This window comes from Haemaphysalis longicornis, unplaced genomic scaffold (genome assembly GCF_048455015.1).
Source record: "Haemaphysalis longicornis isolate Haplotype H1 unplaced genomic scaffold, Haemaphysalis longicornis Haplotype H1 scaffold_4, whole genome shotgun sequence".
NCBI classification, from domain to species: Eukaryota; Metazoa; Arthropoda; class Arachnida; order Ixodida; family Ixodidae; genus Haemaphysalis; species Haemaphysalis longicornis.
Genome location: NW_027526361.1, coordinates 95,627,106 through 95,643,599, shown reverse-complemented (window position 1 = coordinate 95,643,599; position 16,494 = coordinate 95,627,106). Strand labels below are relative to the sequence as shown.

The 16,494-nt window shown below is 48.5% G+C and overlaps 1 protein-coding gene across 1 annotated transcript in view; it reads left to right on the top strand.

Moving 5' to 3' along the window:
* The first annotated feature begins 3 nt into the window (after positions 1-3).
* The window catches only part of LOC144179852 (uncharacterized), a 54,939-nt gene continuing 38,448 nt past the window's right edge, over positions 4-16,494 (top strand). The window contains exons 1-4 of the mRNA XM_077708279.1: positions 4-622; positions 8,695-9,079; positions 9,425-9,512; positions 11,630-12,057. Coding sequence (XP_077564405.1) covers positions 556-622; positions 8,695-9,079; positions 9,425-9,512; positions 11,630-12,057 — 968 coding nt within the window. The 5' untranslated portion in view covers positions 4-555. The remainder of the gene's footprint in view (positions 623-8,694; positions 9,080-9,424; positions 9,513-11,629; positions 12,058-16,494) is intronic.

Sequence of the window (16,494 nt, the reverse complement as noted above, 5' to 3'; positions counted from 1 at the left end):
AGGATTACGGGCTGTCAATCCCGGTCGCCTGTCGTCATGGTTGTTTTATTTCAGGTTTCACCGACTTTCTGTGAACGACAAGACAACAAGAACAGTGATATGATTTAGTTTTTGGCGCGTACCAGTTCAGTATTTTTAAGAGCCGACCGTTGATAACCATAACACCGTGCTTAGCGCAGCGTGCAAATCTGCTGAACGCGTCGATAAGCTAGGACTATCACAGCCCACGGCGTGTGACAGTGCCCAGTGCTCGGTGGTGGTGTGTGGCGACCCTCCCACCCCCCAGGAACCTCGCGTGCCTCACTGTTTGTGCGGAACGATGTGCAGCACGCAAAGCTGGATACCAGTGCGGTGACGACAGTGGTGCAGGAGTGCGCGGCAGTGACGTTGAGGCTCAGCGCGGGTGGTACAGACATTACAGTGTGCAGTGTGTATGTGCGCCCTGGTCAGCCCTGGAGCGCGTGCCTCCTGGATCGGCTGGTGTCCGTGTGCGCAGCCCGCCATCTCCCCGGTGGTGACTTCAACGCACACCACACTGCGTGGGGAGATGGCCGGATGGACCCTCGCGGAGAGCATCTGTGGGACGCCATGCTGCGCCTCAACCTGTGTGCGCAGAACACTGGTGAGAGAACTTTCCGGCGTGGCAATTGCGCAGCCACCGTCATTGATCTTACCCTAGTGTTAGCCTGGGTTGAGGCCACCTGGAGGAGGGAGCCCAGCACGTGGGCCTTCGACCACTACCCGCTGCACATCGCACCACCCGACAGGTCAGCCAAGCGAGCCGTACTGCACCACTTCACCCACTGGGACCGGTTCAGGCGCTGCCTTGCCGAGCAGGACCTGGGGGAAGGAGCCGAACTGTTCCGCTGCCTCGTTTGCTGCGTCAGGAAAGCCACACAGAGCTTCACAGTAGCCGAGGGGGCCACCACGCCAGACCTGAGGCTGCTGCAGCTGCGGGCGGTGCGCAACCGTGTGGAGAGGAAGGCCCAGTGTTCGGGGGAGCGGGCGGACTAGATGGCGTACAGGCGACTTGCCGCCGTCATGCCAACCACCTGAGCCGGCAGCGCTGGGCCGAGCTATGCGTCAGCTCGGAAACTGACCCACGCTGCCGCCGCCTTTGGGGCATCTTCAACTGCAATCCCCTGGCTGCCATGGCCTTCCGCAAGCAGGTCACCTTTGCGGAGTTGGCCGACCTCGTCGCGGCACCCTTCCTGCCGCCACACCAGGCGGAACCAGGGCGTGCTGCTGCTGTTGCTGGGATGAGGAAAGTGCATCACCCCCTCAACAACACTCCCATCATGGAGACGGAGCTTCGCAGTGCCCTCCGCAGCTGCAGGCATAAGTCAGTGCCAGGAGCGGACGGCCTCACCTACCAGATATGGATGAGATGGGGTTCGGCCGGCTCCTGGTCGCCTATAACATTACATAGGACACGGGCTGGCCGCCAACTGAGTGGCTGCTAGTCATCTTGCAGCCCATCCCAAAGCCATGCAAGGGCCTCGTGGCAGTCACGGCGTACCGGCCCGTGGCCCTCACATCCTGCGGCTGCAAGCTGCTCGAATGGGTGGCGCTGCAGAGGATTGAAGCCGATGGAAGAGGCCATCTCCGAGCAGCTAATGGGCTTCCGGAGGCATTGAACAGCCGCCGACTTCATCGCTAACGTGGTGGTGGCCCTCAAACACTCCAGGGCCTCCAAGCAGGTGGCACCTGTGGTGCTGCTGGACGTAAAGGGCGCCTTTGACAACCTTCAGCATCACGCCATCTCCCTGGCTGTGGAGGAGGCTGGCACTGCAGGCAAGCTGCGGGGCTTTGTCGAGGCATTCCTGACGAGCCACACGGTGCAGGTGCAAGCGGGGGACGCCCTGTTGGCCCCCTGGCCGGTGGACAAGGGCACCCCACAGGGCTCTGTCAACAGCCCCTTCCTCTTCAAACTGGTCATGGCGGCACTACCAGACTGCCTGCCGAGAGGAGGGGCACACAGGGTGTACATGTCTGTGTACGCCAACGACTTTGCCCTATGGGTGCTGGGCCCCAAGGGGAGCTGCCGAAGCGTCGTGCTGCAGCTGCAGGCGGCCCTGGACGCGATGCGTGCCAAGCTGGTCAATGTTAGCCTACAGCTATCAACAAGCAAGACGGAGGCGATGCTGGTGCACTCGGATGCCAGTCCCATCGCAGGGCCAGGTGCCTGCACATCGATGGCGAGGAGCTCAACTGGAAGACCAGTGTGCGCTACCTGGAGCTCACACTGGACCACTGCGTCAACTTCCGGCAGGCCACCAGGGAGCTCCGAGCCAGGGCACAAATGACCACCACGGCCGTGCGAAAGATGGCCGCCTGGGACCGCGGCTGCTCGCAGCAAATGGCCCTGCGGCTGTGGGACTGCTACCACTGGTCACCCTGCACAAGCGTAGCTGGCAGCTGCTGGTGGGCGACCACCACAGGGGCGTCTGCACCTGCCTTGGCCTTCCTCGAGACTCCCAGTGTGCAAAGACACTGGCTGAGGCGTGGGCATGGACGCTCCAAATGACAGCGGACCAGCACACCCTGGGCCACATTGACCTGCTGCAGCGGCTGCGCACACACCGCCACTCGCGCATGGGGCGCATGTTGGACCTGTACAAGGAGGTGGTGGCCCCCATGGAAGCAGGCCCCCCACTCCAGCCACCCCTCTGCCCTGGAGGCCGAGGTGCACGTGGACATCCCGGGCCTGCGCAGCAAGCGGCGGACGTTGCACTGTGAGCAGCTGCAGCTGGCCCGGGGCGTCGTGTTGGGTGACCTGGAGGTCCACACCCTGGTATACATGGATGGCTCTTTGCGGCAGCGGCAGGGCTCGGCCACGACGGTGGCAGTGCTGGGGGAGGCCACCAGGCAGGACCAGCTGCATTATGCCACATCATCCGCCACGGCCGAAATGGTGGGTGTAAGCCTTGGCCTGGACCTTCTACTGAAGCTGGAGCCCTTGTGCAGTCCTTGCCGCGCGTACTGTGCGAGTGCCCCAAGTTTGCGGCAGGGCGGGCAGAGCTGCTGGCCGCGCTTTAAGGAGTGCGGCCACTTAAGGAACTGCTTTGGCCCCCAAGCAGTGCCAGGGAGTGGGACCACGTGCTTGAGGCCCTGGGTGCATACCTGAGTGCCTTGGGGCTGCAATGTGTACTCCACTACAACACCATCTAGCCGCCCAGGTTGTAGTGGAGTGCTGCTGCTGATGTAGCTCTTCTGTGTGTGTGTGCGTGCATGTGTGTGTGTGTGTGTGGGTGCATGTATGTGTGTCCCTTTTTCATGTATGTCACACCATTGTCTTGCGTACATTCATGTTTAGTTTATATGTATGGTATTTCTCTCTCTATTGCCGATTTGCACAATTGCTTAACTTTTTTCCCTTTTATGTTCTATATGTGGTCCTTGTTAACATTCCCTATGTGTTGTATATATGTACAGAGGGCAACACCCTTGTCTATAACACAGGTTTCGTACTTATAGCCTTATCTTGCCTTGGCTGAAAAACATTTGAAGAAAACTATTGTGTCATTCTGAAGTATTGACCATATATTTTGACCTCAACGTTTTTTGTGGCAAGTTTGAGTCCGCAGTTTTGGGAGATAACCAGTTCAAGCTAAACTCAGTGTTATAGACAAGGGTGTTGCGCACTGTACCTTGTTAACCTCTCAATTCTGATGTAGTCTTTCCTCCCTATCCCCCTTCCCCTACACCAGCAGGCGTTCCGGTGTCTGCCTCTAGGCGAGACAATTTACGGCTGCTGGTGGAACCTTCCTCTCTTCCTAGTGATTGATAAATACATACATACATAAGCTTACCGAAATCATGAGCGCACATTCCGTGTTCATTTTGCATGTCGGTGGCTACGCTGAGACAATGGGAATGACACCTGCTAAAATAATCGTTCAAATCGCCGTGACTCTCATGCCTTGTCTTTGTTGCTAGCGTTTTATGCAAGGGAAGTTTCAATGCAGTTAATTTTACCCACTTAGTTGCAAAATACTCGCTTCTCAATCCTGAAAGTGCAAACAAAACTGTTGTCGAGCTGCTGGTAAGAGCGAAACATGTCCAGCGGTCTCCAGCGCCATTTCTGAGTGAGCAACACGAGAAAGCTACTGTGCTCTGCAAAACAGTGTGCTCTCTCATTAGGTGTCGCGATTTATTTGAGAGTGAACCTCCAAATGACTAAAGCACATGACTAAAGCACCAATTTCGTATCGAGTCGCATGTCGCCATTGTGAATTGTCAAGCAGTCGTGAAAGCACCCCTGGGCCGCACGGCAGCTTCTACGATAAGCTTTGTGACTACACAAAACTGAAGTGGCTTGGTATGTCATGCTTCATATTTGCAGGCATCAGTCTTGCCAGCGAACACTTGAGCTGCTGGGGCGAAAATCGTGCTGAAAAGGCCCGCCGTCTTCATTCTGACATGGCCGTGATCTTCGACTTCATTATGCATGATCGAGCAGTCAAATCGTCCCCTCCCTGCAGTCTCCTCTAGTCCTACCAAGTGCCCGAGTGTAGCTGTACCATCTGCTAAGAAGGAACGTGCCAGCTGTTCAGCCCAGACAGAAGGCTGTGCTTGGAACGTTGTTGTTTGGTTACGAGTTACGGTCCTAGTGACGTTTGGTCGCACCAATAAGTGCTGCACGTGTCACTGATGCTACATTCATCAGTGCTTGAGCTGGTCGCTCATTTGTTACGAACTGCTGTGCTGTTTTCCATTGTTGGTCGTCCTTGTTCAGTGTCCTTCATTTGCCATCTCATGCTACAGTTGTCATTATGTCTGATGTGCTCAGCTCTTGCTAAGGGGAAATGTAGCACGTGGGTGGTCTACAAAGAACGCAATGCATCAATCAAAATGTTTTGTGTGGTATGATAATTTATCACCAAGCATGGCAGCAATTTAACCTGTATGTGCCAATGCACAGCTATTTTAATCCAGGTGCTAGTCTCGAATTCCTTATAGTTTAAAGGGTCACTTAAAAATAATCTTTTTCAATTTATAAGCTAGGTTTTAAGCTTTTATGGGTGACTTACGCACATTTTTTAACGAGCACAGTGCACTCAAAAGTGCTGCTTCCGTTGTACCATCCTTCCTGCCAAATGGCTGACCTTAACTTTGAAGACACACTAGCAAGACCTCAGGGCAAAATCTAACGGATTGCTAGCGTGCTTAACACGCAGCGAACAAATGAGAAATTAAGAGGACGCCTGATGATGCAGTGAATTAAAAGGCACCCGCCTGTTCACATTCCTGTGGGACTCGCCACTTCACAACCTATGGGTATAAAAACCATAGTGCACCAATACAAAAAGTATTGCAGATCCATGAAAATGCTCCAAGCAGCCTAGCTTGACTCACTTGCCAGACACTTAGCGCCATCTATTGAAAACTAGATAAACCATTTATTTCAGTAAATATATGATATATTTCTGAGAGAAGCAAACTAAGCTGTTAGGAACGTTTTCATGGAATTGTAAAACCTCTTATATCGGTACGCGATGCTTTCTAAGCCCATGGGTTACAAGTCCCATAAGAATGTTGCCAAACATGTCCGCTCATTGTCATTTCCCCCTGCACCTGCCTCCTTTTTTTTTCAAATTTGCACTGCTTGCTACCATCGATTGGGACAATTCCATATGAATGCGGGTTTCAGTAGGTGGCGCATGGTGGCAATGTTGAACACGAAAGGAAAGCCGACATTTGGAGAAACGTGCGCTAATGTTGCTTGATTGTTAGTTTTGTAATTAGCATTCCTGAGCTAGAAATGTGGGCCTTCGTACAGTCTGTCAAATTTTTCTAGGCCACGCTGAAAGTGCACAGCCCGCAAAAATTCAATGTAATGTCACGACTGAGGCTGAAATGTGTTGTGCCAGAAAGTTAGACAAAACACCTTTCTTAATGTCATGAAACAATTTTGTCACACCTTAAGGTAAAGCTCCCCTTTGAATTCTTTGTGGTCCAGAAGGCTTAGGATTGGCCTAGAAAATTTTGATATTCCTCTAACATATGATTACAAGTCAAATGTCACAACGCGCTCAGTGGGTTCATCTTAAGTTAGCTGGAGCCATTGAGCCACGTGGTGTTGGAGATGCCTGCTTGCCTCGCATTTCAAAGGCTGCAGGATTGATTCGCCCCAAGGTTCTTATTTGCTCAATTTTCTTCCCAACTCAATTCCTTTACTTCGCCTGCGGGAGTTTTGCTGTGAAACATGCCGTCAATTCAAGCATTCTTTCACTTTTGGTATTCTCCGAGAAGCCGGCCTTTCTTTGGTGTGTGTGTGAACCATCCGTCAGCCATGTTGTGCACTGTCGCTCTGCGGCAGCAACCCCAGATTTGTGACCTATTGGGCTGACTGATGCCTTTGTATTAAACAGTTCATGCTAACGCACAAGGAAAAGGCTAAACTCCTGAAGGGGGACATAGCATGGGGACATATTTCAAACTAGTATGGCGTCATTGGGGTAGTTGATAGGGTCGCTGTGGTCAGCGTATGAGGTTGTCTGTTCTGCCACCTGCTACAAATGGAGACTCTAGAGGCCCCTAAATAATCAATTAATCAGGTGGAAAACACTTATAATGCAGCCACAAATAGGACCTAGGCCTGCTTCATTGTTCCTTTACGTTCATTTTGCAAACAACAGCTTTGTGCTTGCTAAATTATGGCACGACTGCCGAGGATGGAAACTATTCGGGTTTCCTTGTTAAGGGTGAATCGGAGACACGATTGTTTCTGGTAGTCTCCTTAGCAGTGTTTGAAAAGTTAGCCCTACTGCTGGTTGGTTCCCTGCAAATGTCGTCGGAACGCGATCGTTGTCTGTCAGGCCTGTACTGTAACTCCTTCTCTGCTCTTGCTATGAGTTGAACTGTTTTTTACTGCAATTCGATTTTCCCACCTTCAGACTGCTCGCGCCCATCTGGTGAGGCAGCGGGCACCCTTTTCTTTATCTTTTGTTTCTTGCCGTGCCTAAAATAGCACAAACACGTGATCTGTTCTTTTGTAGTACTTTTATCTTGCACGTGCTGAAGCCTTTCTGCATCATTTTTGATGCTGTTTTTTTTCCTTGATTTCGTAAAAACCAACCCGAGGTCGATTCTTAATTTGAAGAACATGGGCTCTGCCACTTAAGTATTTACATTGCGACTCAAATGTGCCTAAGGTTTCCTTTGCTGTGAATAATGAGGGCATATATGACTTATGCCCACAGGTTGTTGTTTGGAATGGTTCTGGTGACATATATTTCTGTTTTGTGAATAGTTCAATGAATTGTTTTGACTGGAATGCAGATTCGGCGTAGAGACAGGCAGACCACAATTTTTTGTTTGAGTATCCCAAGAAAGGCTTTTGCCTTTAAAGGGGCCATGAAGCAAAATGCAAGTTTTGGTTCATTCTTAGAGTTGCCTCGTTAAAATACACGGACAGCACTTTCAATGCAAACTTTACTGAAATAAGCTGTATAGTGAAAAAAAAAAATTCCTGCGCCTTCTCGCGAGGGGAACACAAGTAAATGCAAAGCATTGGGGCCTCAGTACTGATTGAAGGCAGTGTTGCTTCCATCGCTTCTTCCGTGATGCTGGAGTAGCAGACACGGGTAAACGTGGGCACGAGCGTCAACCAAGGAAGGAAGGAGCAACGCAGTGACTGAAACACGAGCGACCGCTAGCCGCTATATTTGCAGCGCGCGCAGTAGAGGGAGAGCAGTACGGGGGGGAGAGCGCGCATGCGCAAGCAGCGCGCGCCCTTCCATGCCCCACCGCGCTGCTATCACGCACCTGTTACGCCGAGACCGCGACGGAGCGAACGGGCTGACTACGACGCATGCGCGCGCCAGCTGCTGTTGAGAGAGAGGAGGGAAGGAGAGGCGCACCTGCTGCAGACGCGGAGCTGTTGACACCGTCCGACGCAGGAAGAGGCGAGGCTAAGAAATGCTCTGCATTTAAAAGCAGAATAGGCATGCGGCACCATACTACCTTTCTGCACTATATTTATGATGTATTATGGGCATTACGCTGGAATTCGCTGAGGCTAGCAAAATCCAATGCAAATTGAATGAGAAATGTAAACTTGCAGGTTGAGCTTATTACACTTAAATTTAGTGCACGTTCTTTTTGTAGCAGTAAGAATGGTAGAGTAAACAATGCGAGTTACAAGCGAACATGTAAAAGTAAAAGTACCAGTGCTTATGGTGCACAGTATGCTTGCCGACGATGCACACCCCTTGGACACGGGCTTTTGTGACACGACGCTAACTGGCATAAGTGGCATTACCACTTATGTGACCCTGTTTGTCGAGCACACGTTTTGAACGATTGGTTACTGTGAACCGTAACAAAAGTAAACCAGGTACAAATTCAGTCAGAAACAAAGCAAATGTGGACAGCGGTACTTGAGCAGCATTGCGCCATCTATAAAGGCAAAGGTTAAAGAAGGAAACAAAAGATGCTTTAACATTCGCAGCAGCTTTAGTCGATATACTAAAATTCATTTTTCAGACACTTTCCCTTAGTATGTCATCACTAACGTCGCAAAACACATGATTTAGTGGGAGAACGAAAATTTGGCTCAAAACAGTTAAATTTCTCAGTGAACAAAGCATTGTTTGCTGCTGGGGACACTATGGAACATGAAGTCTTTTGGCTAAAACAAACGCTTATTTTGTCTTTATGGCCCTTTTTTCCCCTCCCTTCTTGTTGCAGGCCCTTCCCCAGATGGCCACAGGCGGCACGACCCTTTGCAGAGTCGTCCGCTGCTGCGCTGCCAGCAGTGCAGCTTCGTGACACCGTACCTGTGCCACCTGAAGAGGCACCAGCGCATACATACGGGCGAGCGCCCCCACCAGTGCAGCCGCTGCAGCAAGGCATTTGTGCAGAAGGCCCACCTGGTCGACCACGTGCGCATCCACACGGGCGAGCGTCCCTACCAGTGCCACCTGTGCCCCAGTGCCTTCAGCCACAGGAACACGCTGGTCAACCACGTGCGCCACCACACAGGGGAGAAGCTCTTCCGCTGCGGCTTCTGTCCCGAGACCTTCATACGCGCCACCGAACAAAAAAAGCACGAGAAGGCGCACAGCCACCACAAGTAGTGCAGAGGGGAGAAGAGAAGGGCCCAGTCTTGTGTGCACCCAGACACTCGCTCCAACGAGATCGGAGGGCAGCAAGCCCCTCTTTGTGGATCGTTATTGAGAAGGGTCGTGTAGCACACCAAGAGTTGCAAAGCTCAGAGGGAAAGCCTAGTTTATCATCCTATGAGATGTGGTTCTGAGCAAAATTTTCTTCCGTCGTCACATTGTGGCCTCACTGGCCAGGTGACAATTGCTCCACGGTACTGCAGAAAGTGTGATTGTGAGTGGGACTTGTGGCAGACAGTGCCGTACTGTGTTGGCCTTAAGCGACTCTTATTGAGTGCCCACATGAACATGCGCAGCAGCGTTGTGCACCAGCAGAAGCAAAAACACAGCCCCCATGGAAAAACTGTGTCGCCATTGATATGCATGCAAATTCACATGCCGCGTGTACGTCTCTCATGTAATTCCCACTGATGGTTCCTTCTGTCGGTAAAAAACAGTTCACGTTCAGTGCTTGTCTCGTGTTCCTTGTACAGGTAATTTACAGGTGCACCTACGAACTCTCAGAGAGTGAGAAAACTGATGCCAGCTACCCACTCAATGTTTTCTTCATTTGGCAAATGTATTGAAGAAGATAGCACAGACCATAATGAAAAAGTGGAAGGAGAAAAGTGTCACTATTAAGCGAAGCTTTAGTGTTCTCACTGTTGGCGTCTTTCTCTGACAATGATGAATGATCGTGGGTGAAGTAAAAGAAACACGCTTTATTGGCCGGAATTGAACCATATGAATCCGGTGTCCATCCGATCACTATTTCGGCATGGATGAAACTCAGTCCTATTAACAACCAAAGAATCTGTAATGAGAAAGCTTCGCGTTCAACCATCTTTGTTGTTATACGGAGAGGTGCATGATTTTCCTTTTTTGTAATGGCTGATACCTAAAGCAGGTATTATATATCAAGATAGTTGTTTCCATCCCCATGTAATGATATAGTGGGGTTCATTTCTTTGATATATCTGCTAAATGGCAGACCAAACTTCTGGGCCATCAGTCGAGCCACTGTGGTGCTCACAGTGCCTAAATATTTTTGCTTGTTATTGCTCTTATTTTTGTGGCGTTGCTGTTGTAGCATTTGTTGTGTGTAGTAGGAGGTGCAGTGGTGAGCTTGCTTAGGGTGAACACGGGAGCACGTGGCCGTAGGTACTATCAGAGCAGCCTACCATGTGATGTGCGAAGCAGCAGGCATGCACTGTGCGTGTCGAGCTAGGCTATGCTTTCAGCGCGCGCATTGCGTCATCGGAGCGTCTGAGCGTCATCTGCTACTAACTTCATCTTGCATGTAGCTGTGGAGCAAGCGTCCGCTGTATAAATAACTGGAAGCTGGAATCGGCAAGAAAAATGTTCCCGAGTCAGCGGTTATTTGTTCATTAGCTTGAATGCAATGCAATCGGTTCGTCACATCGCAACTCAACAGCTTGCTTCAAGCAGACTCGAAAAAGATGACACCCATTTTAACAGCACTCTATTTTTTAAATGGTTTCCATTGAAACTGAAAAAGCACATGTGCACAATGTTTATCAGAAATAAATTGAGATCTTGAAGTTTGCTCGGCCACTACAACCTTGATTCAATTTACGGTGGAAAAGCACCTTTCTAATTTTTATTATGTATGTTCATACAACGATCGCGGATTCAAGGTTCAAAGTGAGACACCATTTGGAGATGACGCGCAACACAGCAGAATACGAACAGACACTCCGATGACGCTATGCACGCACTCAAAGGAAATTCTGGCTCGACATTCACAGTGCATGCGTGATGCTTCGCGCAGCCTGCAGTAGGCTGCTCTGATAGTACCGGCGACCATGCACTCCCATGTTCACCCTAAGCGAGCTCACCACTGTATCTTTGAGTAATAGCGGGCGAAGAAGCACGAGTGTTATAACCTGACCTAGCCGCATGCTTTACAGTTGTGACGCAATGCACAGTAATGTAACAGGTCTTTTTGTTTCCTGCTAATTGCCATCATCTCAGGCTGACGCATAATCTGATCGCAGGGCATGTCATGTACAATGAACTTAGCAAACATTAACAAGGTGCTTAGTATAGTGTAACTAGTAGAGCAGCTGTGCTCTGCTCTGTTACGTAGCACACTTTTTGAACTGTTTCTGTTGTTGTTCGACACGGCATGTATGCTTGGAAGTCAGGCAGAGAGGCTGAGGCAGGAACCATCACAATGAGTTGACATGAACTTTCTTAGAAATGTCTGATTGAGCCGATTGCCCACTTGGTGGGTGATGTGGGTACGGTCCGAAAAAACCCATAAATTTGAAATTTTCGAATGGCATGAACTTGGCAGTATTTGACACAAAGCTTGTGGTATGATAGGGGATATCTTCAGTGCGAGAGCACCACATAGGTAATCCCTGAACAAGCTGCGGTTCCAAATTTTGTGAAGCGTTCTGCGGGATCAGCTGCCTAGCCAGCAAGAAAGGGCTGCTTGTCTGTGTTGCTAGGCAAGTGCCCAGGTGCATAATGCCCATGCACAAAAGTTCGCCTAGCATCAACAAAGACGCTTCCTCATCTTTCGTGTTTGTTGTTTCTTCTTCTGCCTTGCTGTCAACGCGTTTATTGATGGAAGCACTCTCATTTTTTCCTCTTTTTCTCCCATTGCAGGCCCTCTTCGCTTCCCGAGCGGACATGGGGTGCCGCAGGGCCCCCCACTGGGTCGTAAACTGTTCCGCTGCCAGGAGTGCAGCTACACAACGCAGTTCTCGGGCAACCTGAAGAAACATATACGCACACACACGGGCGAGCGCCCTTTCCAATGCAGCCACTGTGGCAAGGCCTACATGGATAAAAGCAACCTGGTCACCCACGTGCGCATCCACACGGGCGAGAGGCCCTTCCAGTGCCGCTTCTGCCCCGAGGCCTTCACGTACCGCCTTCAGCAGAAGGCACATGAGCAGAAGGCACACAACCACCACCAGTAGTGCAGGGAGAGGGGAAGAGCCCAGACGTGTGTGGGTGCAGACACTCACTCAAGAAATTGGAAAGGAGCAACTTTTTTTTGTGGATCACTACGAAGGTGTGGTGTCAAGACTAACTCCGTGCGGCGAAAAAGTGCCAGCTGTTCTGCAACGATCTGCCTGAGAAAAGCCTCCTTCCAGCAGTAAAAAAGGAGCGAAGTGGGAACGATGCTGTCAAATAAATTACAGCTGTTCACTGGGTGTCTCTCTGAGCGAGATGTGAGGTGGCCGTCATTTGCTGCCGCCCGCCCAAAGAACAGCAGACAAACATTCCTGTTCATTTTTGTGGAGTTGAAAAAGGAAAATAAAATTGTTTTTCCAGAAAAAAGAAGAGCGAAATGATTGTCTGCTTGGAGCCTAGGGTGCAGATCAAGCGCAAGTAAAAATCGGTGATAAGCTAGCTGCAGCCTCAAGGTACAGCTGGCCACTTGTGGCAGCAATGAACACTGACCACCTGAAATCCACTTGGATGGGTAGTCACTGAATGGCATGTTTGTGTGTACCATTCTTTGCCGAGTACCCTCGGACCGTGTAACACATTGCATTTCCACAAAAATGCAGGTTTTGGTAAAGCTTCACGTGGCATCGTTGTAGTAGCGTAAATGGAGATAATTAGAGGATTTTTAAAATCCTAAAAATAGAAAAAATAACGAAAAGTGGCGAAGTGTGTAACACCGTGCATATCAAGAAAAATTCAGATTTGGCAAAAGTCAAACTGTGATCGTTTAATGGCGTAAATGGAGACAATCAGTGAAGCAGAATTTTGAAAAACCGAAAAATAAGAAAAGTAGAAAAAAAGCGAAAAGTGGTGAACCGTTAACTCCCTGCATTTCCACAAAAATGCAGATTTGGCGGAAGTCTCACCTGTAATCGTTATAATAGCGTAAATGAAGATAATTGGTCAAAAAATTTTGAAAAACGAAACAAAATCGCAAAAAGGGGGGAGCCGTTTAACGCCCGCATTTCCACAAAAATGCAGATCTTGTGGAAGTCTCACTTGTAATCGTTATAATAGCGTAAGTGAAGATAATTGGTCAAACAGAATTTAAAAAAAACAATAGAAAAAACAGCGAAAACTCGTGAACCGTGCAATGCCCTGCATTTCCGCAAAAATGCAGATTTGGCAGGAATTCCACCTGTAATCATAATAGTGTTAGTGAAGATAACTGGTAAACAGAATTTAAAATAACTCAAAAATTTGGCTGTAAATAACTCGCACTCTAGACAAGTGGCATTAGCATGCTATGTAGACAATTAGTAGACAATTCGCTGAATTTCTGAGAGTATTATTTGTAACCAATGGCCACGTAACTGCTACCGGATGTCATTCACCACTTTGCCGGATTTTTGGTGTACGGGGGTTGGCCTTTCCACAGCACGCGAAAAAGGGGGAGTGTTCAGAACAAAACCCTGTCTGATCGTATGATACACCAGGCATTATGAGAAAATTTTGCTATTCTACGTACCTGTCGCCTTTACATAGTGGCCTCAATAGCTGTGTGACTATTGCTGCTCACTAACATAACTAGCATTTCAGTTGGGACCGGTGCCAGACCATGGCAGAAGAACGGAAAGTTGGGCTAGTTGGTATGTGTTCATCGTGGTGGAATACAGAAGCGCTCAAAAAAACAAGGACGAAGGAAGAAGTAGACAACACGGCGCTTACTCGCAACTACTCGTTTATTGAAAAACATACAAATATATACCATCCAGAGTACACGTGGTCGGATTCCCTCCCCCATTATACACACCATTACAAGACTTAACAGCGGTCGAGGCACATGCGGCAGAAAAAAAAAAATATAAGATACAACACACGCCAAACCTAAAGTACGCAAACCCTGAAAACAGCGCCACAACCTTAGATAGACCAAAGCATTAGTTCCGCAATGTGTGACACAGATAGGAGTATTCCTTGTCGGTCAAATTGAGGGAGGGGGCGCTGACACAGCGTTTCCCACACCTTTTAATGTGGAATGATTCAATAACTTCTCTCGGGGTTTTGTCCCGAAATTTTGATAAAACTGAAGCCTCGCAAAAAAACGGTGTACATCCACACGCAGAACAGTGTTTCGCCAAGTTACAGCCATCCTTCGACTTAACAGAACTTCGATGCTCTTGCAGGCGTATATTCAAGCATAGCCCAGTCAAGCAACGGTGCCAGACCATGGCATCCTGTGTTGGTCACCAACATCTCGTGACCAGTGCCTACTTCAACACATGATGCAGCTTTGCAGTTCGAATCAAGCAAGAAGACGCATCATGTTTTAGCAAGTGGGAATCACAATGTATCACCATTCACGTGCATGCAAGCACGCACAGTGTGTGTATGTCAAAATTTCCTGCTGTGATGATGCCTTCAGCAGCAGTTGACATCCACTGGTTGTCCCGTGTGCTTTTTATACAGATAGCCTTAACGGGCAGCTAGAAACATGTAGAGTGCAAAAACACGAGATAAACTGATGCCGACTACCCAATGGAGTTTGTTTGTGAAATGTGTCGAACAAACAAGTGCAAACCAGACTTGGCAGTAATGAAATTACAGTAATTTGACTACAGTAATTTAATTACTTTTTGCTGCAATGAGTAATGTAATGAATTACTTTTGAGTTTTGGTAATTTAGTAATGTAATAAATTACTTCAGGCCAGTAGTTTCATGAAAATTACTCATTACTTTCCCAATTACTTTTGACTAATATTAGCCTGTCCGCTTCGGTTGCAGAGCAAAAAGTTGACCAAGAAAAGTTGACCAAATAGAGTTCCAATGCCAAGAGGGTCTCTGGGCATTGGAACTCTATGAACGCAAAGGAAACAACGCTTCTATGGGAGCCCTGCCTGCTTTCTCGTGCCTCTTCGTTCCCTTTTCATGCGTTCCGGGAATGCCGTGGCGAGAGTCAGTCGGGTTAAATAAACACGTGCAGATTGTATTTAAGGCTTCATTACACTGGTCACTGGTGTGAGCCCTCTGCTAGGAAGGTGCGTTTTTTTCATGAGTGTAAATAAAGTGTATATATTGAGTTGGTAGAGTATGAGTGATGAATTTTTGTTAACGTAATTTCAAAGTAATTTCATTACTTTTGAAAAGTAATAGCAATGTAATGTCTTTACTTTCGGCCACCTGTAATTTCCAACATAATTTAATTACATTTTAAACAATTATATAAAAGTAATAAGTAATGTAATTTAATTACTTTGTAAAAGTAATTTTGCCATCTCTGGCGCAAACCATGCTGACCACCTCTGACAAGAAAGTACAGCCGCTCATATCGACTGCGAGCTGAGACGCGAGTGTCCACACTAGGAATCAGGATGCACACATTGCAGCACAGGAGAGTTTAAATGCCGGCCTTCCACTGGTTCCCACGGAAGCGACACCTAGCTCCCAAAATACCCACAGGTCTGAGTCTCGTATCCCCTAAAGGAAAGCCAAAAAGCAACGTGACCAAGTCTTCACCCCTTCATATTTTCTATCAGGCCTGTAGTCCTATGTTCTGTGGAGGCCTCGAAAAAAAAAAGCAAAATGCCAACACAACCTTCGTCCCTAATATCCTCAATAGTGGGATCCCCTCACAAGCTTCTACCACAATGCCCATACAGCAATACGTTATACACAACCCAACCTCCACAATCTTGTTCTGAACTGCTCGAGTATACCTAAGCCCGAGTTTCACCCAATATCAAACATCCATCCTAGCAAACAAAAAACCGTCTGACCCACGCTCAATCATAGTTGCACTTCATTAGACTTACAAAAACCTCCTATATTTTATTGGAGCGCATATGGCCTCTCAGTAAGAGAGTTATCGAGATCCGGAATAACCCCACGTGTCGTATGAAGACTGGCCAGTCAAAAATTGTCACGCGTTAGCGACCCGAAATCCACACCATTTGTGCTCCACAGCAATTCAGCAAGGTCTGGTGAGACGTGTATTTTGCAATTTGCAAGTCCAAATGTTGCCTCACTGAGTGTTGTTTGGAGAAAAAAAAAGTTTTGTCAAAGGATGCGCAATGCTTCTGGAACACGATGAAAGTACACCGAGCACCAAACTGTTACTGGAGGATCACCTACACTACTTTCCCTAGTAGGCACGCATCAAGCATCTTCAACCCAATCAAAAGCAATAAACGCAGTCTTGGAAGTCTGAACCCGTAGGAAACAAGCCAGGAGAAGAAAATACAAGTGCCGCATGCTCCTGCAAACTTTTTGTGGCTTTGCAGTTAGCAACAGTGGCAGTCAGTGAGCGTATTGTAAGTACCCCAAGGAGCAAAGCCCTGGATTTATTATAAAACATCGCTTGCCACTACCAAAAGTAACCCAGCTACAAGCAATCGGATCGTCGAACTTTGATTAAGATGCCAAGTTTCTGATACGGAAGGTTTCCTGAATGCCATAAAA